The 23,279-nt window shown below is 40.6% G+C and overlaps 3 protein-coding genes across 11 annotated transcripts in view; 1 reads left to right on the top strand and 2 right to left on the bottom strand.

Moving 5' to 3' along the window:
* Positions 1-19,634, top strand: part of RANBP9 (RAN binding protein 9) — a 36,737-nt gene extending 17,103 nt beyond the window's left edge. Inside the window, exons 3-14 of one of the 4 annotated variants that reach the window (XM_021387967.1) lie at positions 797-849; positions 2,660-2,827; positions 6,201-6,223; positions 8,128-8,312; positions 9,094-9,206; positions 10,527-10,635; positions 12,022-12,212; positions 13,828-13,975; positions 15,767-15,888; positions 17,548-17,699; positions 18,148-18,259; positions 18,656-19,634. In XM_021387967.1, the coding sequence (XP_021243642.1) occupies positions 801-849; positions 2,660-2,827; positions 6,201-6,223; positions 8,128-8,312; positions 9,094-9,206; positions 10,527-10,635; positions 12,022-12,212; positions 13,828-13,975; positions 15,767-15,888; positions 17,548-17,699; positions 18,148-18,259; positions 18,656-18,786 (1,503 nt within the window). In that variant the 5' untranslated portion in view covers positions 797-800 and the 3' untranslated portion in view covers positions 18,787-19,634. The remainder of the gene's footprint in view (positions 1-796; positions 850-2,659; positions 2,828-6,200; positions 6,224-8,127; positions 8,313-9,093; positions 9,207-10,526; positions 10,636-12,021; positions 12,213-13,827; positions 13,976-15,766; positions 15,889-17,547; positions 17,700-18,147; positions 18,260-18,655) is intronic. The other 3 variants (XM_021387966.1, XM_021387964.1, XM_021387965.1) reach the window with 3 other exon arrangements.
* On the bottom strand, positions 19,997-22,989 carry NOL7 (nucleolar protein 7). 2 transcript variants are annotated; one of them, XM_021387970.1, is made up of 8 exons: positions 22,790-22,989; positions 22,644-22,704; positions 22,510-22,568; positions 22,302-22,378; positions 21,921-22,005; positions 21,374-21,495; positions 21,221-21,298; positions 19,997-20,337 (listed from the first exon to the last, which is right to left on the bottom strand). In XM_021387970.1, exons 1-8 carry the CDS (start codon positions 22,951-22,953, stop codon positions 20,264-20,266), a joined length of 720 nt encoding a protein of 239 aa, XP_021243645.1. In that variant the 5' UTR covers positions 22,954-22,989; the 3' UTR covers positions 19,997-20,263. The 2 variants fall into 2 exon arrangements, with proteins under 2 accessions (XP_021243645.1, XP_021243646.1); XM_021387971.1 differs by having other exon boundaries at positions 22,347-22,378.
* The window catches only part of SIRT5 (sirtuin 5), a 7,422-nt gene continuing 7,226 nt past the window's right edge, over positions 23,084-23,279 (bottom strand). For 4 of the 5 annotated variants that reach the window (XR_002435449.1, XR_002435448.1, XR_002435447.1 and 1 more), the window contains one exon: positions 23,204-23,236. Coding sequence is in view for 1 of the 5 variants with exons in the window: in XM_021387968.1 (XP_021243643.1) it covers positions 23,161-23,236 (76 nt within the window). In the remaining 4 variants the exon portion in view is untranslated. Of the gene's footprint in view, positions 23,237-23,279 lie in introns of all 5 variants that reach the window. The other variant, XM_021387968.1, reaches the window with a different exon arrangement.

The following is a 23,279-nucleotide window of genomic DNA, read 5'->3' as shown; positions in this document are numbered from 1 at the left end:
TTTTTCTTTTTGGTTTCCTGCCATCATGGTCATGAAGCGACTTTTGTGTAACAAACAGAAGTAAAACTGATATCGCTCACTTGAAGTACTGTTATTGGGAGGGAGGAAGGGGGGGGACGGGGGATTATTCATTTTTACTTGCCATTATTTGCTATTAAATTACTAAAAACTGTATTGGATGCTGACTTTATTGAAACTTCCTGTTAATTTGGCTTTGGGGTCTGATTGACCTAGCAAAAACTTGTTTAGACCTGGGATTACCGGTCAGCAAAATAAAAAAAATTTCCCTCTTTCATTTGCCAGCAGATTGCTAACAGCTAAGTAACATCACTTCCTTAAGATAGTGTTCTCCTCTGTGATCCAGGCCTTTAATGTTTTAATTTGATCTTTCCGTAAGTATCACGCAAGGATACATTTTGCTACTGAAACTATGCAGTTTTCCATGCATTTCATAAAATGACTCAATCCAGATTGCAAAACTTGATTGCATACGTTGAATAAAAATGCAGTTAGGCCACTTTCTTCATTCATGCTCTGAACTTTAAGTAATGTCAGTACCCTCCATGAGTAACCTAAGATGGTTGTCCACCCTTACAGAGACTATCTGTACTAAACAATGTATAGCAGCAGGAATCACTTTTCTCTTGTGTTCCCTTGCTGCTGTACCAGTATTAAAGGACATCTTAGTGGCTTAATTGGTGTATGATTAAAGAGCGCAATGTTTCTTGGCAACATCCCGCATGTATAAAGATTTTTGTAAGAGACATAAATTTCTTCTCTTGTTTCATTTTTACAGATACATGGGGATTGGGCTTTCGGCACAGGGTGTCAACATGAATAGGTTACCAGGTATGTTTTAGTACTATTTATGTTTGGTAAGTAACATATATGGTTCATTTTTGGTTTGAAATATACTTGAGCTTGATAGGAAAGTTGTGGTAAGCACTAGAGAGTGTAGCATGGAATCTGTGTGTTGTATCTTTTTATCTGCAGTATGTAAAACTTGCAGGTAAGAAAGCTTTGCTTTCTGTTGTGTTGCGGCATATTTGTTCCTGTACATTGACAACATTATGGAGGTACTGTTCAGTAAAGAAATACATTTAAAAGTTTTAATCATGTTTCCTGATTTAAAAAAAAAAAAGAAGCTATAGATTTCCTTACTCTGTAAACTGTAATGATAAAGATGAGCTCTGAAGGTTAAAAAAAAAAACAACTTTCTTGTCAAACATGGAATGAGCTCTCCTACTGTCACTTAGACTGTTACCTTTCTGACCTCAGTAGGAAGGATGTATAGCACAGTTTCAAGCTTTGACTGTTCCATTGCCTTACACAGTCAAGGACACAGTCTTGTTAACAGCTGTCAGCAGTATCTCTGTATAGTATTTAAAGAAGCTTTGTGTGTGTGCATGGTTTTTTATACATTTTTAGACGTCTTTTACGAAAGAACTGTTTTCTTGGGGAACTAGCTATATACAGAGTATAAAATCATGTGAAATTGACTTTATGTGACCGTGTTCAGTCTCTTTTGAGTATCATTTAGGATACTATACAAATAATTAAAAAAGGTACAACTGATCAATATAACTGCATTAGTTTTGAGTATTTCATTTACTGGGAGATGCTTAATGTGCCGTCTGAAGCTACAGTGTACGTGTCTGGCATGGGTCATAGTGATTCATACCTAAGTATGAAAATTCTTTGAAAATTTTATGCAGCAGATTGAAGAGAGAATAAATCCACGGTCATCTTCTGCTAAAAATAATTATGGAATTGTCTGTATAAACTCCTACAGTCAGAATATATATTACTCAGTGAAACTGGCAACTTGTGGTAGAGATCTTGTTCTGTCATTTTGAATAGGCATTTAATAGAACTGTTAGGAATCATTTTGTGGTGCCTGAAAGTTTACTCCTTTTCTAGGAATTTTTGCTTTGTATTGAGTTAAAAGCTGTGAATTTGTTTAGTACAGCAGTGAGGTTTCTTAACTGGTTCTACAACTTCTTTGCCTATGAAATTAGCGACATATTTGCATACATAATGATTTGCCTGCTGCCTGTGACTTTCACCTGTATCAATATTTTTTTCCTCCTTTTTGTGGTGGAGGTGGTAAAACTTAGTGCCACTGTAGTCTAGAGACTCTGCTAATGTGCAGAGATTGTTTGCTGACAAATTGTCATGAAGAATGATCAAGAATTGAAATGTTTCCCCAGAGATGCGTGTTTGGGCTTTAGTCAGGAAGAATTTGATTATGAAATACGGTGGCAATAGTTTCATAAGATGAAAGAGAGAGCAGGAAGGTCTTCACTGCTTTACAGAACATGTCGGATCTACAGATAGCTACAATGTTGAAATTTCAAAGCTGATTATGTTTTCGGTGTTGATAATTTTGCATGCTTGCTTAAAGAGAAAGTGTGTTTTCTGAATCTGGATTGCCTGTTAAGTACTGCAAATGGATCCACTTGTTCAGCCATTTTGATAAAAGAAGCTGTTGTGTTTTTTTTTTAATTGAAACAGCTCTGTTAGTTACATAAGAAATCTTAGAAGGCTGAGTATAATAATTGATCTTTCTATCCTGGATAGAGTATACTAACTTTGCTTTGTCTTTCTATTATTTTGTAATAAAGGAAATGAATAAATTGTAAATGCTTTTTTTCTCTAGGTTGGGATAAACATTCATATGGTTACCATGGAGATGATGGACATTCATTCTGTTCCTCTGGAACTGGACAACCCTATGGCCCAACATTTACTACGGGTGATGTCATTGGTTGTTGCGTCAACCTTATCAACAATACGTGCTTCTACACAAAGAATGGACATAGCTTGGGTATGGAGAAACATTATCTTTAATGATGGCATTATGTCTGTAAATCTGATGCTTCCTGTGTATTTTGAATCACAAACTCTCCTCATGTTAGGAGCAATGCGTTTGAATAGTTCTTTCAGTAACCTCATATTCTGTGAAATAAATGAAGAATTGTGAAGAATAATTTCATGCATATTGCATGCGCTTACATGCCTTGTGAATTTGGAAAGATTTGCCGTAGCATCTCCATCCATAGAACCTACATTTATGAACTGTTAAGATACAAGTGTTTGATGCTCATAATAGAAGGTAATGGATAAGAGTATTGACAAGGAGAATGGATACGTAGGTTGCTCTGAAAGTAGTGCCTTCCTCTTTATTTCCATGGAACCTACAGTTGATACAAACAGCACAGTAACACCATTTGTGAGAGCCTTTTCTTAGCTACAAAGCTATAGTTTTCAATGTAGTCACCACTGTTAGCTGTGCATCTTCAGCAGCCATGAACAAGAGCCTGCATGCTGCACTCGTAACGATCTGCACTAGCAGAGTTGACCTGCTGTCACCACTGCTGAAACACACCACCCACTGCCTCACTGTGCTTACATCCACTGTTTAGTCTCTGTAAAGTCAGCAAGCATCGACGAATGTCAGTGGGTGCCATCTTTTCTTCCTCCTCATGGAGGAATTCATTGACACGCCTTTGCTTCACGCGCACTTCTATGTTGGATGCCATTTGGTCAGACTACCCCTCTGCTGCCTTCTGCCAGGTGGCAACAAAATGTAATGGGATATTGATGGTAAGGTTCAACCTCTACTGCCATACCACCAACATCTGCCTCTGATGTTGCAGACCGACATAAAACAGGAGGCATTACTGCTGGAGCAGCCCTCATCTTTTAAAATTCATTTCTGTTGTATAGGGACCACTTAACCTTCACTAAAACCCTATATAAAATTAGCATTATTTTGAGTATATGTTGGAGAACAGTGTCTTTTGGATTCCCCGTCTGGAGTCATGCGTAGTTGGGAAAATGCCATGAGATACACAAATTGTGCTACCATTAAGTCTGTTAGGTACTTACGATAAACTTCAGCATTGTGCAAGACAAATAGTTCTGGAGTTTGAAGGTGGCTGAATATACAAGAATGCAGTAACTTAATGCAATTTAAGGAGCAAAGATACGTAGTGTAAAGAGAAAAGGAAAAAAAAAAAGTTGATTTCCTGCATTAAGGAGAGAGAGGGTCTCTTTTCCAAGTCCCAAGACCTTGGAATTGTGAATTTCTTTTTCAGTGCAAGTCTTAATACAGAGTAGGTTAGGCCAACTGTGAAATCACACTCTCAAGTGACAGAAATCTGTTTAAAGAGGGGAACAGAATGGCATAGGTGAGGAGAGGTGAGTAAAATGTCATCTGTCGTAGGGAGTCTGATAAACGCTTCATGGATTTCAGAAAGAAGCCTGACAGGAAACCTGTTCTGATGTGGGCTTTGCTAGACTGACTTTCTAAAACAGGAGTTTTGATTCTGTGTTAAGGGGAAGAAAAAAATAGAGATTTGTGTTGTTGCTTCTTGTGTCCAGGATTCCTATAAAAGGAATTAAAAAAAAAAGCATTAAAAATGTCTGACTCAGCCTGGGATTTGATACTTCAGGAAGGGCTAGGCTATTATTTTTGCAAATGTGAAACCCTGGATTGAAAGAGGAAAATTCCCCTTGCCCCTTCTTAAAAAAAAAAAAAAAAAAAAAAGAGAGAAAATTTGGGAAGAGAGAAGTTGACACCAAAAAAACTTGCCCATAGCCACTGAAATAATATTTATCTTAGTGACAGTTGTGGTCATTTTGGAAAAGAATGAGTTGGATGTCAAAATGTGTCAAACAAAGTTCTTTGTAACTCTTTAATTAAAAAANNNNAAAAAAAAAAAAAAAAAAAAAAGAGAGAATTTGGGAGGGGAGGAGTTGACACCAAAAACACTTGCCCCTTGCCACTTAACTATTGTTTATCTTAGTGACAGTTGTGGTCATTTTGGAAAAGAATGAGTTGGATGTCAAAATGTGTCAAACAAAGTTCTTTGTAACTCTTTAATTAAAAAAAAAAATAAGTGAACAGGTAATAAGTAAAATGATAGTTTTGAGATGTGATGAGAGGAAATAGCGATAGGACAAGGGGGAATGGTTTTAAGCTGAGACAGGGGAGATTTAGGTTGGATATTAGGAGGAAGTTTTTCACACAGAGGGTGGTGACGCACTGGAACAGGTTTCCCAGGGAGGTTGTGGATGCCCCGTCCCCGGAGGCATTCAAGGCCAGACTGGACGTGGCTCTGGGCAGCCTGGTCTAGTGGTTGGCGACCCTGCACTTGGCAGGGGGGTTGAGACTTGATGATCTTTGAGGTCCTTTTCAACCCAAGCCATTCTATGATTCTATGAAATATTCACCAGGAACATCATCCTTTTGTACCAAAGCTGCAAGAACTCAGTTGCTCTCAAGATTTGAAGTCTTGGTGAAGAAGGGAGATAAAAAGCAGTGGTACAATTTAGGACGAAAGGTTAAAAGCTATGTTTTAATCTTAAATTTGAAAAGACGGTGATTATAAAAATAAATGCAAGTTTGAAGGGGTAAGTGGATTTTGAGTCATTGTGTACTTTTTTCTTTTAAAAGTTGAAGTTGCATTTTCAACGATAAAGGGGATCATGAAATACTGTTACTATTTGGCTGTCAAAAGTAAACTTCCTCCTATTTATTTTTAAATGACAGCTTTTTTCCCTTAATCTGCTTTCCTGAAATGTATAGAGGTCAGATTTTTCTTTAATCTTGAGACGACAGCATCGGTGTCTTGGTCCTGTGGGTGGATAGGCGCTTTTAATTTTATAACAGAATATCAAGCTATTCTGCTCAAAAAACAAATCACCCTGGGGTGGGCTAGAATGAAACATCTACCACCCTGGTTGGGAGTATTGTAGGCATGTGCTGTGTGAAGATGTTGCCTACTTACAAAGAGAAATAATAGCAAGCAAGACATGGCTAAGCCTTGACATCTCAACATTAAGACATGCACGTGAAAAAATATTTTCAGGTTTTTTTCCTCTAAATTTTCATCCTTAGCAAGAATTCTCATATTTCTTAGTCTGCGTATCTGCATGATGCTTGCTGAAGCTTTGGCCCTATTGGGAAAAACTGTGGGCAAATGAAGTGCTTTTGAATGAAAATAATTTTTTGCCAAATGTTGCCATTTATTGCTCAAGCACATCAGTTGTGCCTGAGCATCATGAATGTCATCGTACTTAATTGCTTATTTTGAGATAGTTTGGGTAAGTTTTCTGAACGTATAGTGATATACTTAAAATGTGACTACATCCCAGACATACAGAAATTAATCTTAATTTTCTCTTTATTACAGGTATTGCTTTCACAGATCTACCGGTAAGATAAGTGCATTTTCAAACAGCTTTCCTATGAATTAAATCTAAACATCAGTTTATATAACTCACATTTGGCTTGTATTTCTGAGAATTCCACTGAAAATCCTCTTAACCAATTTAAAATCAGATACTTTAATCATTTAAATGATGATTTCTTAAATCAAAGCAAAAAGTTTTTTGATTTTACACCAATGTATTCAGTGTTCAGACAATTCTAGTGAAAGTTCTCCAGAAAATGATACACACAATTAGTTATCATGTACTTGATTTGACAGGCGTGTGCCTTATGTAAAGGTCAGTGCTTCATTAAACACCAGCATTGTGCATATGTGGAAGGGCTGGCTACTTAAGACACTGTCAGTGTAACTCATGCTTGATGCCTAGCTTTCAAAAATATTACAAGTTTGCTTCATAAGATCAAACATACTAAAGTTTTGGTGTTTTTTTTTTTGAGGAAGTTGCAGATACTTGAAGTCTTCAATCTTTTCAGTCAATTACATTCTATTTCCTTAAAATCACTATAAATGTGTTCCTTATGCTATTGGTACAGGCATGGTACTGCACTAACTTTGCTTTTCTCATCCAGTTCATTTCTGATTTAATCTGGTTAGGGTGCAGAGTGTAATGGTTCCATCTGGCCAGCTGCTCTGTTAGCTTTGACCATAGGAGGCAGGGAGAGATAATAAGGAAAAATGAAGCTGGTGGCACGGGGTTGGCTGCTTCATGAAGGAAGCTGCTGCCGCTGTCCTGGATCTGTGGGATGCCAGCAGGAGTACTTGCCAGCACATGGTACCAGCACAGGACAACTCTTGACAGCTTCATCTGAAGTTTGAAGTTGGACCCTTCCTCATTAGATTTGATTGCTTAAGACTTGTGCTTTGTTACTTAGTCTAGGCTAGATAATATTATAAGCAAGGCTTATTTGTGAAGCCAGAGGCATGTGGAAGAAGCAAGAGAGGCTTTGGCATGGTTTTAACAACCAGAGTATTTTTCTTTTAATTTTCTTGGGCTTCAGGTTCTTAGAGGCCTATCTGCTGATAACTTCTTACTCGTAGCTGCCTTCTTCAATACACAGTTCTGTAGATCAGCATACCATTATACCATACCACCACTGATTGCGGTGTAAGTATGATATATATATGAAAAATAAAACCAAAAGCTAACTGCTTGCCATACTGTTTCTGAGATGCCAGCTGCATTTAAGAAGGTCAGTTTAATCTCAACCCACAGACTTTACTTTTGTTGTATTTGGCATATTTCAAATTTGCATTGAGACGTAATCTCTAAGCAGAAAATAAAACTGAGACAACAATAAGTGTTCTAAGGGTTTTTTTTTTAGATACAAGTGGAGGAATTCATGAGAACTTCAGTGTGCTGTTACAGTTCTTCTTAGGCACTACACTTGGACTTTGAGGCTAGTGAGTTCTCTGTCCTGTCAGTTCTCACCACTAAAATTCAGTGATGTTTTTAAGTATTTCACCCCAAAAGGAAAATAGCCCACTTTGTAAGCTAAATTTTTGTTCTCTTCTTTTAAAAGAAATTTTAATCTTGGTCTTTGAAAATTGTTTAACAATTGGTACTTAATATTTTGTGAAATTTAAACCAAAAGTTGTAAACTCTAGCGCAGTTTAAAAAGTGCCTTTTCTGACTAGAAAGAGAATGATCACTAAGGCTTACTTATTTCAAGATAAAGAACTGTGACCACTGGGAATGAAATTCATCAGTCATTGTATTGCTGGATTGGTAGAAGTTGCTTTAAGTGCTGAACAGATGATCCAGAGGTATTTGCTTTTTCATGCTACTAGTAGCATTGGGGTTATTATTACAGAGTTTAAAAAAAAAAAAAAGTGTGGGGGGATGGAATTTGGTGTAAGAGGAGAGAACTAATTAAAAAATTTCTTGCAGCCGAACTTGTACCCTACAGTAGGACTCCAAACACCAGGAGAAGTTGTGGATGCTAATTTTGGACAGCACCCATTTGTATTTGATATTGAAGACTATATGCGAGAATGGAGAACCAAAATTCAAGCACAGATTGACAGATTTCCAATAGGAGATCGGGAAGGAGAATGGCAAACAATGATTCAGAAGTAAGACTTTGAATATTGCCTACTTAAAAAAAAGTTATTCTGATTTCAAAGGTCTTTAAGAAGCCGTACCTGTTGTCTTATTCAAAAAATGGCAGATAACATTAAAACCTAGTACAAATAGTTCTGTTGACATAACAGGCTTGATAAATACGTATGAATTGAGCATGAGTAGATGCTTTTCAAGGGAGATTTCTCTGCCATTACTTAAATAAGAATTTGTAATAAGTGTAAATCTTCCATTCTGATTTGACCTATCCAGTTTGGGTTGGTGCGTTTTGGAAAAATTGCCAGAAGCACAATGGCCAGCGTTAATACTTGAGCAGCTGGAAATGTTCCTTTGCATTCTTAGCCTTTGGCGTGCCAGTGTAGGTTGTGGCTCTTCTGTGTATCAAGTGCAAAAATGGTGGCTTTGGCTTTGCATTAATTTCTTGGTGAAAATGCAGAGTGGATGTGGAAGAAACTTCGCTTCAATCTGTATCGTGAGTAATAAAGAAGCTTTCAAGTAGCAGGCAATATTTTGATTGTCCGAACTTTGGATCACAATTTTATTAAAATTCATCATAATGAAATTATTTTTGCTGAATTAGTACTGTGTTTGGAGATGATACTGAATCTTAACTGAATTACTTTAGTCTGACTTGTACAGAAGTTTCTGAATTTCAAATAGGAATCTTTGATTCTGTCACTTTTTTTCCAGAAACAGAAGTTTTTCATTCAAGGAGTTCTCAGTTGCATATCTCGTTAATAAATGTTTCTGGGTTTTGTTTTTGTTTATTTTTAGAATGGTGTCATCTTACTTAGTTCACCATGGATACTGTGCAACAGCAGAGGCATTCGCCAGGTCTACAGACCAGACTGTGCTAGAAGAATTAGCTTCCATTAAAAATAGACAAAGTAAGGCTGGAAAGCACATTACATCTTTTCTTTTTCTTTTCCCTTCTCCCTTAAGCAGATACTGCATAAAACTTTCTCTTCAGCATCGTTGTAGAATCTTCTTTCAGCGCTGTTTCATAGTACAGTTCTTTGCTTTCATGTAAAGCTGCTCATTTATGAACAGCTGGTTAAGATGAACTTCTGCACTAATGCTCCTGGAGCTTGTTTGATGTAGCAGGATGTGGTAAATTACTTGTTGTCCTTCTCTTGAATGGAAAATTGTGATCTGTCTTAAACAAATGTGTGTAATGTCTGTATAGTAGTGTTTGTGACTGACCCTTATCTCTCACAAATGGGAATATAAAACCGTGGATAAAACTTTAAACTTTTATCTCGATGATAAGGGTTAGAGTTTAGAAAATGCTTTATACGTTAAAGCAAATGTGAACTTTTTCCAGTTTACAGTCAAGGGAGAGAGGACAAGGGGAGTTAGTGGTGATTTGCTTCTCACTTGCTGTGGCTGTACTGTTTGGCAGCCTGATGAAAACAGTGCCTTCCCCCATTCATTTTGATCCCTGCTGTATGAACACAAGCGTTTGTGTGACTGCATGACATAGCACATGGGGAAACTGCTCTGGTGGAAGAATAGCCTGTCTGTTGGGTTGTTTTTCATTAGGATCAATTTCTCTGTTGGTGGTTAGAGCTGTGAGGCTGTTTGAGGCTTGTGCCAGGTTACTGCAACAGAAGCATTAACTGAAGCTGCCAAATCTGTTGTGGAAAGATTTAGTCATCTGTAACCTGACTTTAAGCACGTGTTGCAGGTGAGAGACTAAATTTTTGGCCAAAATTGAACCACTGGGAGTGGGAAGTAATTTGGATATTCGTGGGGGACGATAGTTTGGTATGTGCTTTTTACAAAGGTATGAAACTGAGAAATATATCACAGAATGGTGTCTCCAATCTTAATCTAGCTCTAAATGAGCAGTCCTAGTACAAAGCAGTTATATGCTGACATTAAAAGTATTTACTTAGTACTTGCTTAGATGCCTGTAGGTGGAGTATAGCTTCAGTTTCCCTATTGAACTTTTTAAGGAAGCATGATTTTTCTTTACGCTATTTTTTTAATGAACAGCTCTGTTGATGAATGGTTGCAGTGTCTTTTAATAACTAATTTACGTGTATTAATCCATTAGCTGTCATTTTAACTGTTGTTTTTGGTGAACAGAAATTCAGAAACTGGTTTTGGCAGGATGAATGGAGAACCCATTGAAACAACGTAACAGCTGTATCCAAGTTTACTAGAAAAAAATCCTAATCTCTTATTTGTTTTTTGGTGAACAGGAATTCAGAAATTGGTTTTAGCAGGAAGAATGGGAGAAGCCATTGAAACAACACAACAGTTGTATCCAAGTTTACTAGAAAGAAATCCTAATCTCTTATTTGCATTAAAGTGAGTCTTCAAATTATACAGATGTGTGTTTATAGATGACACAATTACCTTCTGAGAAAAGACAATTACTTAAAGTTTTCACAGAAACTTAGTTAAGCAGCATTTTTTAGAAAATGTGTAGTTTTTTTTCTTTGTGCTATATTTATTTGCTACGTGTTAAAGTAGGTTTTGTCATCAAGGTCCTGTTTTGCAGCATAATTCACATCTTGCTGTAGACTTGTCCTCTAGAACTAAGTTTTTATATTTTTTAAAACGAATTTTAATCAGATTCAGTGTCGAGTAAAACTTAAAACGTAAACTGATACAGTATCGTGTACAAGAAGGTTAAGAGTCTTGTGGCATAAGTTGGTCTGTTCCTCCAAATGACTGACATTAGGCACCTCTTTAAGATGAGTTGTTGCACTCCTTGTCACTGAACTGCAAACCTCTCTGGATAATACTGTGAAAATTCAGTAATCCCAAAGAGTCCTCATAGCTTCATGGGCATGCAATATTCACCTTCATTCTGGCATTTCTACTTGCTAGCTGTGCTGATCCTCCAGAATTATTTATCATGTCATAATGTTAGAATGTGGGGGAAAAATCTGCTCCTTACCTAAGATCAAAGCACTAGAATTTTTACCTTCAGTTAATTTACTTGAAATGTTTGAAGTCTGTCACACTCGAGTGCTGAACAGAATTCATGTGATAGTACTGCAGACTTGTCACAGAATGTGAACGTTTTGATGAAAGTCTTCACTCTAACATCAACTGAGTGTTACCTTTTTCTAAGTCCGTCTTGCTAAATTTTGCCTACTCCATTAAGATTACCTAAGCCTAAAACATTAAGCAAGTAGCTCTGAGCTTCATCGAAGTCCACTGTAAAATCTCCTTACTTAAAATGAAATTGACAAAGAGTAACCACCTCTAAAGGGAAGGTTTGTATGTGAGTTTGCTTACTAAACTGTTTTCCGATGTAAATGTTTCATGTTTAAAAAGTTATCATTTAATCCTTACTGTTCTAGGCAGTCAGTGTGTTCTCATTCTCTTTGAGAGAAATAACAGGCATGACAACAGAATTATGTATCCTTCTCAAGAAATACACTTGCCCCTGCCAATAAAACAAAATGTTTGAACCAAAAAAATACACTTCAGTTCTCTAAACTTTGAGGACTTATTGCCAGAATTTATCCTCAAAGATAACATTCCTGTTCTTCTCCCTCGTCAACTTTGTAGTTGCCTGTTTTGGCTGAATACTCACTTTGTTGATAATTGGGTTAGTGACATCCAGCATTTTGTTGAGTCAGACTGTTTTAAAGTGTATTTAATGCTAAAATCACTGCTATCATTGGTGAATTGAAGTGTTTAAATTGTTTTATTAGCTTAACTTCTTTGTCTTTTGTTTAGGGTGCGCCAGTTCATAGAGATGGTGAATGGTACAGACAGTGAAATGCGGTGTTTGGGAGGCCACAGTCCAAAATCTCAAGATAGTTACCCTGTTAGCCCACGGTCTTTTAGTAGTCCTAGCATGAGCCCCAGCCATGGAATGAATATTCACAATTTGGCAACAGGCAAAGGGAGCAGCACACACTTTTCTGGTAAGTTGATGTGGAGGATATACCGCATCTGTAAAGCTGCTTCTACAATTTTGAGTATGGGATGAAGTTACAAGTATTGAACTTGCGGATAAACTGTTTTAGTTGGGCTGAGGATTTGCATTGGAGTATGAAGTTTAACAATTAAACTGTGTTATTCCCAATCACTAAGGAAATGGAAGGTGTATATATGAAATGAAATCTTAAGAAGTTGTTGCTTCTATGAGGTAGGGGGTTCTCACATGAATTTCTGTTGTTGTTTTGATGCTAATCTATGGTTTAGGCAAGGTGCCTGAAATTCAGTAAGGAGTCTGTGCTGTTCATTTCCTGTGTTGCTCACGGAATAGTAGGAAATACCAGGAGCTAGGTGGCCAAGTTAGGTTCAAACAAACAAACAGCTGTGCAGACTGCAATGTGTCTGCCAGCAGAAACCCTTCTGAAAGTGCCTATGGTGGTAAGCTTCAGTGGGAGATGTTCAGAGCTGCCCCGTGCCAATGGAGAGATCCCAGCACCTTCCAAACAGGGATTGGACTTGTTAAAATGGTACTTGAGCATGTCATCTCTGAAGCCAGTACTGCTTTGGTAGCGTGTGGAGGCCTTCAGTTCTCTGTTCTGTTTCTTCCTTAAATCTAAACTGGAGCAGACTGGGAGCTTTGTTTGTTTGTTTTTCCTCCTCCCTGCGGCATCCAGAATACCAGCTGCTGCTTCAGGTGTTTCAGTCTTGCTATGCTCAGATTCGCTGTTGTTTCCTCGGGCTCTTATTGTGATGTATTGTTGAAAGCACCTCTTAACTTTCTTATTTTGAAAGCAGAGGCACCACTTAATAAGCAAGCTGGTAAATGGTGTTGCTAGCTTAGACATTTGGGATTTGCTGAGTGGCAGAATGTGGCAGTGGGGTGGGGGGAGGAAGTGGTTGCGTTTTTTCTTATTTTTTTAATAATAAATCCTTCCTGTGACCTGTTTCTGTGTTAGCTGATATCAGGGAGCTCCTACATTTGTGCTTGGTAGGACTGCCAATTACATGTTTGCTTCAAATAGTAGTTTATTGATTATGTTTTAGAAGGGTCAGAAGAGATTTTAACCAGACATCATAATTTCACAGCATGGTATAATTTCATTTAGCAAAGCACAATGTTAGCAATTAAAATAATTACATAGGAAAGCAGGAGGGTTGTATTTGTGTAGCAGCATGGAAAACATTTCAATACTGAATTTTTACTGTGTGTTTACCAAGATAATTATGCGATAAACAATTAGTAAGATGCATATCTGCTTTCATTCTTAATTATTACAGTGGCCTAGAAAAGATTTTCACATCTTTCAGAAATGTTTCTAAATGATTGTGTTGATTCAGTTTGATGTTTTACTCATGTATATGCACAACTGAAAAAACTTCTCATCTATTTGCTAGTATTTGTTAAATGTTTTCATTTCTGCACTGTAGAAGCCTTAAAGGTTCGAATACTTGAAGCCTGGAGGCTCCCTGTTTGGGATTATTTGCTTGATGAGTGTAGTATTTTGTGGCTGGGAACAATTAAGCTATTCTTATTTCACTTGTGTAAATTGGTATCTCCAAATTTATTGGTAATTAATTGCAACTATAAAAACTTTCTTTCAGGGTTTGAAAGTAGTTGCAGTAATGGAGTAATATCAAATAAAGGCCATCAATCTTACTGTCACAGTAAGCATACAGCCGCCAGCTTGAATGTACCAGAGCTTAACAACATAAATGTATCGAGATCTCAGCAGGTTAACAGCTATTCAAGGTGAGTAAACTTTGATGCTTCCAACTTACATTAACGCTTGTGTAGTCCACGTTGTTTTTATTACAGAGAAGAGTTTTAGTGGAATTCTTTTGCTTCCAGGAATAGTTAAAGCATTCATTGGAGGGGACCAAGGGGAAGGGAGAAATACTGCTTCCATTTGTGACTGCTCAAGTCTGCTCTGGTTTTAATTTCTCCGGCTCAACAGACTGTTATTTTTTTTCCTGTGCAGTTAAAGAAATGCAATGAAGAAAAATGAATTACCTTGCTTATAGCTCTTTATGGTCAATTTCAAAATTGCTTAGAGAAGATTGCCTAGCTCACTTGTTTTAAATTAAACCTCTGACATTAATTTGAGGGCCCTCAAAACAAAGAGCTTGTTTGGAAGGTGGTACCTAAATACACCCTACTCCAAAGGATGTTACCCTGTTGAATTGAATGGTATGGGAAATTGTGTAGGCGATAAAGAGGTATCCAGATACTTTCAGTTTGTGCATTATCGAGAGGCTAAGCACGACTGAGATATATCTGGAAAGTGGACACACTTCCATTGCACACATAACAAGAATTGTTTGCCTACTGTCCATCCCTGTCACTTGTGAAAAGAATGAAAATTATGTATGAACCTGGGCGTAAACGTTGAGCTCTGTAGGTTAACACAGATGCAGCACAACTTGATTGGATTTGAAATCCAGAAGTACTTGGTTGCATTGTCCAAGATACATTCCCCATAGCTAAGATACATCCCCAACAGCTAAGATACAATGACGTATGTGACAACAAAAATGTATCTCAGTTGGATAGTGATAACTGGCTGGAAGTAAGAGTAACAATTTTCCTTTTAGATTCCCAATTTGCATTTGTATCAGCAGTCACCTCTGCAGAAGAGCTTGGCAGAGTTCAGACAGTGTTGAAATTTCTCAAAGGATGAAGGCAGTTCCTTTATTGTAGCGTTGCCCAGCTAACGAGACCTTTTGGTCATCATCTTCAGAGGAAGCTGAATAGTTTTTGGTTCTATTGGCGGCAAGCTATTAAAGTTCTAAATCTTTTTGGTCTTGTGAGAGGTTTTAGATTGTCCGTGACAAAATAGAACAAGCTTTGGAATAGGATAGGGCTTAACTGTCAGGAAGGGTCAGTCTCCGGAGCCATGATGGCATTTTCTAACAATGCCTTTGTGACTGCTGTGAGCAAAGTGTGTTGCAGAGCTGCATGCTCTGCATTTGCCTCTGACTCTCTTTCAGTGTCTCAGTGTTCTTGGTCATTGCTCTGGGTTTTTCTTTCTTTTTCCCTGAAATTCCACTGAAAGTAAATGAGAGATTGAGGCTTTTTTGAGAAAACTATTTACCTAAATATGACATTCTCAAAGTAGGCTTGATATTTACTTAGCTGTGCTTTAAAAAAGAAGGGGAGGGGAGGAGACAGCACTAAGATGTTTCTTCAGCACGTATTCTTTTTCTTTGTTCAGATACATAAAGAAGGTAAGGATTTCTTGCTGTCTGTTTAGAAGGTGTTACACTACTTGTGCCTGAATAATGGTGAACACACCTTGATTTTTCAATGTGAAAATGTTATTTTCCTGAATGCTGATGTTTGCTGGGAGAGCCTTAACGTTTCCTGCTGCTTTGGTATTTCTGGTTGCTATGGAAAAAACCTGTGGTCCACCTTGGTAATACATAAAAGCAGCATTTCAGCAGGCAGGATGAGCAGTTGTGAGGCGTTATGCTGAAACTGCAAAGAGCATAACCTGGAGCGTTTAAATACGAATGAAACTTGTGTTTCTTACTCTCATTTCAGCAGTGATGTAGACATGGAAACAGATCACTACTCCAATGGGGTTGCTGAGACTTCATCCAATGGCTTCCTAAATGGTAGTTCTAAACATGATCACGAAATGGAAGAATGTGACACAGAAATGGGTCTGCAGTGATATTTCTTACATTTTTATTAAGTGATGGCAACAAGGTTATGTTTTTACTTGCAATGCTTCCCAACTTGAAAATTAAGGATATTAGCTGAAACCTTATTTTTTTTGTTGTTGTTGTTCTGCTGTTATATGTGAAGCTTATAACCTCTGACGTCGCCAGTCTGATGGCAGTGTGGGAGCAGGGGGAAGGGGCCACTCGTGGATATCCAAACTAGCACCGGTTTCTAAGGAAATACCTTTGGGAAGATGTTACTTAGCCTGCTTTATATTCAGTCATGCCCATTGATGTTGCTGCCAAATGAACATTTAAGTACCCGCTGACCGCACAGCTTAAAAAGATACCGTTTTCTCTGACAGTTACGGCACACGCTGTCCCTGTCCAGTAGTGCGGATGGAGGGCAGACCACTTAGCGCACGCAGGCTGGAATCTGGGCACTGGTTGCTCCTGCCATCTGCATCTTGAGAAACGGAAGAGGCCAGCCCAGCCACTTGTGCATTTGCAGAACCGTATTCTCAAGCAGTCAGTTTACACATATACCACAGATACTTACGAAAGCCTCAGAGTTCCAAGGGCATGTGCTGCTGCTGACCTTGCAGCTTTGCTTGTAAATACTATACAGCTGTTCAAGAGCAAATAGGACTTTGTTTTGGCCACGAATAGGGGGTATGTTCCATTTCCCTACGTTACGCTCTGAAACAGTGATAACACGGCCTCATTTCTGTGACAGAAGAACCAAAACACTTCTTTACTCTCTTGCATCCCTGTCCACAGAGGCTGTGACAGACATGAAGTGGCTGCGTGGGGAGCAGAGTGCTTTCTAATGCTGGCCTTTTTTCTGCCTATGGGCTGCAGACACCACTGCTTGAAGACTTGAGGGTGCCTCAGCTTTTTAAAAAGCAGTGTGGCTCCTCAGGCTGCTTTGTTGACACCGTGCCGTTTGGGAAATTTGTTGCAGCTTTTTGAAGTGCTTACATATTCTCTTTAGTGCTGTGTATGTCATACGAAGTAGGCAGATTTTTTCCAGAGCTGATACGCTTACTTCTGAGGAAAAAGTGTAGCGTTGATTTTATTTTTAAAACTACATTTGAAATCGTGGTGGAAATCTATCACTACGTAGCAATGCTAAAATGGGAAGGATGAATGGTTCTGTGATCTGTACATCAAAATCGTGTTGAAAAACTTGATTCTATTGGTGAAAAATGGCAAGGAATGGATAAATCCTTTAGTTAGAATCTGTTGTTGTAAACTTAAGATGACATTTTCAGATAAGCTGGAGGATATTTTACTACTAAAAAATGGCATTAATACATACTTAAAACTAAGTAGTATTTTGTAGTATTGTCAAAATAGTAAAGATAGCGATTGTAGCGTTCCACTTGATGACAAAATAAGCCTGAAATGAAATGAACCATTGCAAAATAAAGAGCACGAGCAGGCAGCCTCTGCAGCTAGTTGAATCCTCTTAAGTTAATGTTAAGGAACTGTTCAGCAGTGTGCAGTATAGGAGTGCATTGTGCTGAGATCTGTGGCCCTCCGTGCTTCCCTCCTGAGAAGGCAGGTGATTTAAAAGTGAAATCAGGGCATTCCCTAGATCCGTAGATTCTTATTTTCACTTTGGTGGTGGTGGTGATGACGATATCGTTTTTGCAGAAGTAGATTCGAGTCAGTTAAGGCGTCAACTGTGCGGTGGCAGCCAAGCAGCTATTGAAAGAATGATCCATTTTGGGAGAGAATTGCAAGCGATGAGTGAACAACTAAGAAGAGAATGTGGCAAAAACACGGCAAACAAGAAAATGCTCAAGGTATGCTTTGTCTTGAAATTGCTGCTGAGGTGAGCAACTGCATTGCCCGGCAGAAGCTTCTCGCAGCATGCTGCCTAACAACACTGTTTTGCTTAAACTTATGTGATTTCTTTTGGTCTGAGAGTATTCCAGTCATGTGTGGTGTAGCACCATCTCCTATCTTGTCCGTGTAGCACACTGGTAGAGAAAATAACTTCATATCGCAGTACAGTTAAAAGCAGAGATGAATTTAGCGTGTCCCCTTCTCTCATTTCTGACCATGCAGCTTGGTCACTGGAATCACAGGTACTATTTTAGCAAGAATTGGTACCGAGGCCAGAACTGTGCTCTGTGTGTAAGTAGTTTGCTGTGTTTTGAGACTGCTCTGAGTCACGAGTCAAAATATGTTAAGAACATGGCCCATGCTCTCGCTGTGCAATACAGCTGTGATGTCATCGTCTTTCCGCAGGACGCGTTCAGTTTACTTGCCTATTCAGATCCGTGGAGCAGCCCCGTTGGAAATCAGCTTGACCCGATTCAGAGAGAACCTGTGTGCTCTGTACTCAATAGTGCAATACTAGGTAAGGCTTGCTGGGTTTTGTGCATGGTACGTCTGCGCCTTTCGTCGCTGCAGGGTAGCACGCTGCTTCTCACCATGCATCGTTTGCTGGGGCTAGCACTGAGGTGGCGGAGCAACTGACAAAGCTTAGTGTTACTGAATGCCCTGTGAGCAGAAGGGAGTTTTGGGGGCGTGTAAGCAGCAGGTATACTGCTCACCTGTTTATATTGGTTCCAAGCAAAAAATGGCTTGCTCAGTAATAGAGCTCTGCAGAATTTCAAAGTGTGCCTTCCTCGTTCCTGCTGTTTTGCCATAAGAGTAAGCTTCGGAAGCAAGTACATGAATTTTGAGATTCCAGTACAAGAAAATGATGAAACTAAATGAGGTATTTTAACTGCTGCTGTTAATTTTCTTCCAGAGACTCACAATCTGCCAAAGCAACCACCGCTTGCCCTGGCCATGGGGCAAGCATCACAGTGTCTAGGATTGATGGCTCGATCGGGAATTGGATCCTGTGCTTTTGCCACGGTGGAAGACTACCTACACTAGCTATGCATTTGAAGATCTGTGAGATGGTGTGGTGTATTCACTATGGAAAGTAGACCAGCTCTGCTGACTGGAATTTGGAGTTTTAATTATGTACTAAGGACAAGTCTGTCGCTTTATGTTGCTTCCTAGTTTACAGCATGATGCAAATGATTTCTAACTTAGCGTTAGGAGAGAATTTCCATCTTTAAACCTCTTAGACAACTAAGAGTGGAAAATATCACTGGTAACGTCAGGCATCCAAATTGACAACTACAAATCCTCTCAACGATTGTCTGAAACAAACCAAAAACCCTGCTACCTTGCGGCGGGACGGAAGAGCGGCAAACGCGGATGTATTAGCATGCGGGTGATGTACACGTCGAGCAGGATGACTTGCCAACCTCCACCCCATTGTTACATAGTTCAATCAATGTAATTTGCAAAATGCATAAACACCTGATGGTTTGGATATAGTGTTGATGGGAAGAAATGATATTTTTTAATGTGTACTGTAAAACTTGAATTACTCAGGAGCTGAGTGAATATGTTTGTTGCTACTTACAATCCCAACCTGTTGATCTTAGTAGTTTTTGTTTTAACATGGTCTTTTCAACTTTGTTTCCTTGTTTAACTACGGACAGCTTCTGTTGTGTAGACTCACCAGTTTAACTGTTGTATTATAACAGTATTACATGTCAACACAGTGTGGTTATGACCTATTTATATAAAAACCAAATATTTAGTCAATTTACAGTCTTAATTTAATCTTTGTACACCTTGCATTTTTAAAAGTGCTTAAATAGTACTATATTGCAATAAAATGTAGTGATATCATAATTAACCAGTCATTAAAAACTTACTTCTACATACGTGGTAGCATGGACTCGTACGCTACATTTTCTTTGTTCTAGTTTTATCCTAGAACGGTGGTTCACTGCTGGACCCTACAGTACACTTCCCTTGTCAGGGTAAAGGGTGTGTTCTTACCATGAAGCAAGCAGAGCTAGCACTGCTAAATCAAGGCAGCAAGTTAAAGGCTCCCTGAAGATAGGGGAAAAAAAACTAACTAACTTATATTCCTTGAAAGTAATCGGGCCTGGCCAGAAGTGGCCCTGCTATGTGGAGTGATGTAAGGACTCTAATAGTAGCCTGCTACCTCTCCTGAGAGAGGTGGGTACTGAAAAAGCAGGAATAATATCACGTATGGTTTTAAGAAGCACAGCATCCGGAGTATGAAATAATTCATCTTTATTCTTTGCAGTTGAGTTGCCTCATGGAACAAAGTCCAGCAGTGTCTTAGCTGCCCCAACAACTTCTGCCAGGGGAGGTAAGAATGCAGAGGGCAACCAGGATGACTGTGGAACTGTCCATTGCCCAAAGCTGAAAGAGTAGTAATGATGGAGAAGGGGGGGAGGAGATGACACCTGTTTACTTGTAGGCCATGAGAAATTAACTTCAAGTACAAGTCCTTTGATAGCATCTTCTGAAAAAGTTGTCTTCAAAGTGTACTCGTCACCCTTCTTGCGACCCAGTATTTCGTAAACTTTGTTGCTCTTTGCTTTTTTTCTAGCCCTTAAAACAAAAACAAACCAGTAAGAACGTAAGCATTTGCTTAGCCCAGCTGAGTGACTAGCAGCAAGGCATTATATTACTGCAGCATTTCAAGCCTAGGCAGAAGAACAGAGTGGAAAGCTGATAAGTTTCCTCTTGGTCACATTTCAAATACAGCAGAAGGCTTCCACTGGCACATGTTGGTGCCACTGGCCAGTCCCCTTCAAGATGGGGTGCAGGAGTGCTTTCACTTTAAAGCACAAGTGGAAAAGCCAATATTGATACCTTATCTTTATGACCATAGAATCAGGCTGATTTGGAAGGAAGGAACCTTTAAGCTCATCTAGTTCCACCCTCTACTGTGGTCAGGGCTGCAACCCACCAGCTCAGGCTGCCCACGGCCCCATCTAACCTGGCCTTGAACACCTCCAGCAATGGGGCACCACAGCTTCTCTGGGCAGCCCATGCCAGTGCCTCACCACAAGGAGTAAATAATCTTTTTTAGTTTAAAACCCTTCTCCCTTGTCCTATCACTACAATGGGATACCACTTTATGATCCACATAGAATCTGTTTCTGTGACCGATGGGCAATGTAAGGCTAGAACTGATGTTAAGTCTGTCTTCGTTCATTTTTATAACGCCAGTTTTTAACAGAGAGAAAAGGGTTCTACTGCCCTCTGCTCACAGAGCAGATCTGCTTTAAGCTCTTACACAGATCTGAAGTGACTTCGGCAGCTCAGCCTATAAACCTTCAACAGTTAGTAAAGCATTTAATTCAATGAGTAAACATAGCTCTAGACCAAGATACTGTTTCTATAATAAAAAACAACCTAAAACAAAACACTAATTTAGGCATATATGCATGGAGTAGGACCCACTTCATTTATTCTTTTACTTACTTACCCCAAGATTTGTCCACAAACTGAACTGCAGCTTTTTTAACTTTGTCTTTCTTGTTTGCAATGGAAAAGAATTCATTTGCTGAAATGAGATGAGCATTAATTACGAAGTTGAATAGAGACAAATCCAGATGCAGACAGAAGGAAAACCGCCTACCGCTTGTTCGGTTGGTGCCTGGGCCGTAGAGTTGACTGTAGATGAAGTCTTTTGCTGTTTGTTGGTGGAGGCCTGTTAAGTTCTCATCTTTCAAGTGGACAGCAATATAGTTTCCTTTTGACCTAGTTAAATAGAGATGTGAATCCCTGTGGCATATTTACAGAACTCAAAACAACATGGGCTAGTCAATATTTTGATACTTGAGTATGACAGATGTCTGTACTGGTTTGATGATAAGCCAAAAGTTGAAGCAGTACTTTTTTTTTTTAAGTCAACTTGCCACATGCCCTGACTAGAGGGAGTCTCAAACTCCTCTGAGCAGATGCTGGAGGAACTTTCCCCTACAGAATCATCTGTGATGAGGTCAGAAGCACAGTGAAAGAGACTTTAGTCGCACACACTTGTTTCAATTAGAGCAAGAGCAGGGCTAACATCAAGTGAAAAACAGATCCCGGACATGCAGCTGCAGGCTGCCTCCCTCAGCCTGAGCATGGGGGAAGCAGTGCTCCCGCACTGAGCTGATGCCCCACATCTCCTCCTGCCATACCTGGTGCCTCCTGCTTTGTTTTTCTTGACCTGTTTTGGGCTGTGGTCTTCACTCTGTTTTGCAGACCTCCCTTCACGATGTTTACCTAAGGAAAAGTCAACAAATAAAAATATCCCAAAAACACAATCTGGAACTGTAATTAAAGAGGAATAGGAAAGAAGCAACACAAGCTGTGAACGATCATCCACCTGTAACTCCAAAAGGCACTTTTCAGCCACTCTGATTGATAAAACCTAGCAGTGCTGCCCTCAAAGCAGGGCTGCTGAAGAGGAAGGCCTAAATCTCAGGCGTACCCTCCAGAAGCTATAGCGCTTTCCTGTTCCTTGCCCTCAGTCACAAATAGATGGACTGCTGGAAGCAGGGGAGGGGGTCCGGTCCCACCTTCATTCTCTGCTGTGAGCTGCAGAAATGGAACGTTCAAAGTACCTGGTGCAGCTGTGGGGCTCGGCTCATCTGCTCTGCGAGGGAAGAGGAAAGCACGTTACTGCCACAGCCCCCAGGCTCCGGCTTTGCACAGAGGCACCGCGGACCGACCGCCAGCCGGAGGCCCCTGAAAAGCTACCAGTGGTCCCCTGCCCTCCCGCCTCACCGTGCAAGCGGCGCGGCGGCCAGCTCCTGCAGCAGGGCCTCGGGCAGCAGCTTCCTTCTCTACGGAGAAACGACGGTGAGTGCGCGGGGCCCGGCCGGCCCGGCGCGGGGCGGGCCGCGGGGGGACCGCGGTACCTTCTGCTCCGTGAACAGCTCCTGCCGCCGCCGCCGCCTCTCCTTCAGCAGCTCCCGGTGCCTGCGGAGGGGCGGGGGGGAGCCGCCGTTAGCGCAGCGCGAAGGGGGAATCGGGAAGGGGGGAGGAGAACGAGGGGCGTCTGTACCTCCGCGCAGCCTCCCCTGCGAGCTTCCGCGCGGCCTCGGCCTCCGCCCTCGCTGTGCCGAAGGACAGCTCCTCTGGGCCCTCGTCCTCCTCCGAGGAGGGCGGCGTGGCGGCCGGGCCCACGCGGGCCGCCTCCTCCTCCTGCCGCCGCCGCCGCCGCACCATGGCCACGTTCCCCGACCCGCCTCAGCGCGACCCGGAAGCGCTCCGCCGACTTCCGGCCTTGCCCCCCCACCGGCGCCCAGCGGTTCGGAACCGCCGCCCCCAGCGCTGGCAGTCAGACGCGGACACGGGGAGCAGCCGGCCGGAAGCTTTATTGGCGCGATCGGCGCCCGCCGCGCCGCCCCCCCCCGGCTCCGCCCCCGCCGCGCCTCAGGCGATGATCTCGGACTCGTGCCGGGCCAGCGCCGGCGGCAGCGTCGTCCCGCAGGGGCCCTGGAAGTGGAACCTGGAAGGAGAGAGCGTGTGAAAGGCGGGGAGCGCTGAGGGGA

Source organism: Numida meleagris, chromosome 2, assembly GCF_002078875.1.
Source record: "Numida meleagris isolate 19003 breed g44 Domestic line chromosome 2, NumMel1.0, whole genome shotgun sequence".
Lineage (NCBI taxonomy): Eukaryota > Metazoa > Chordata > Aves > Galliformes > Numididae > Numida > Numida meleagris.
This window is presented reverse-complemented; position numbering and strand designations above follow the sequence as displayed.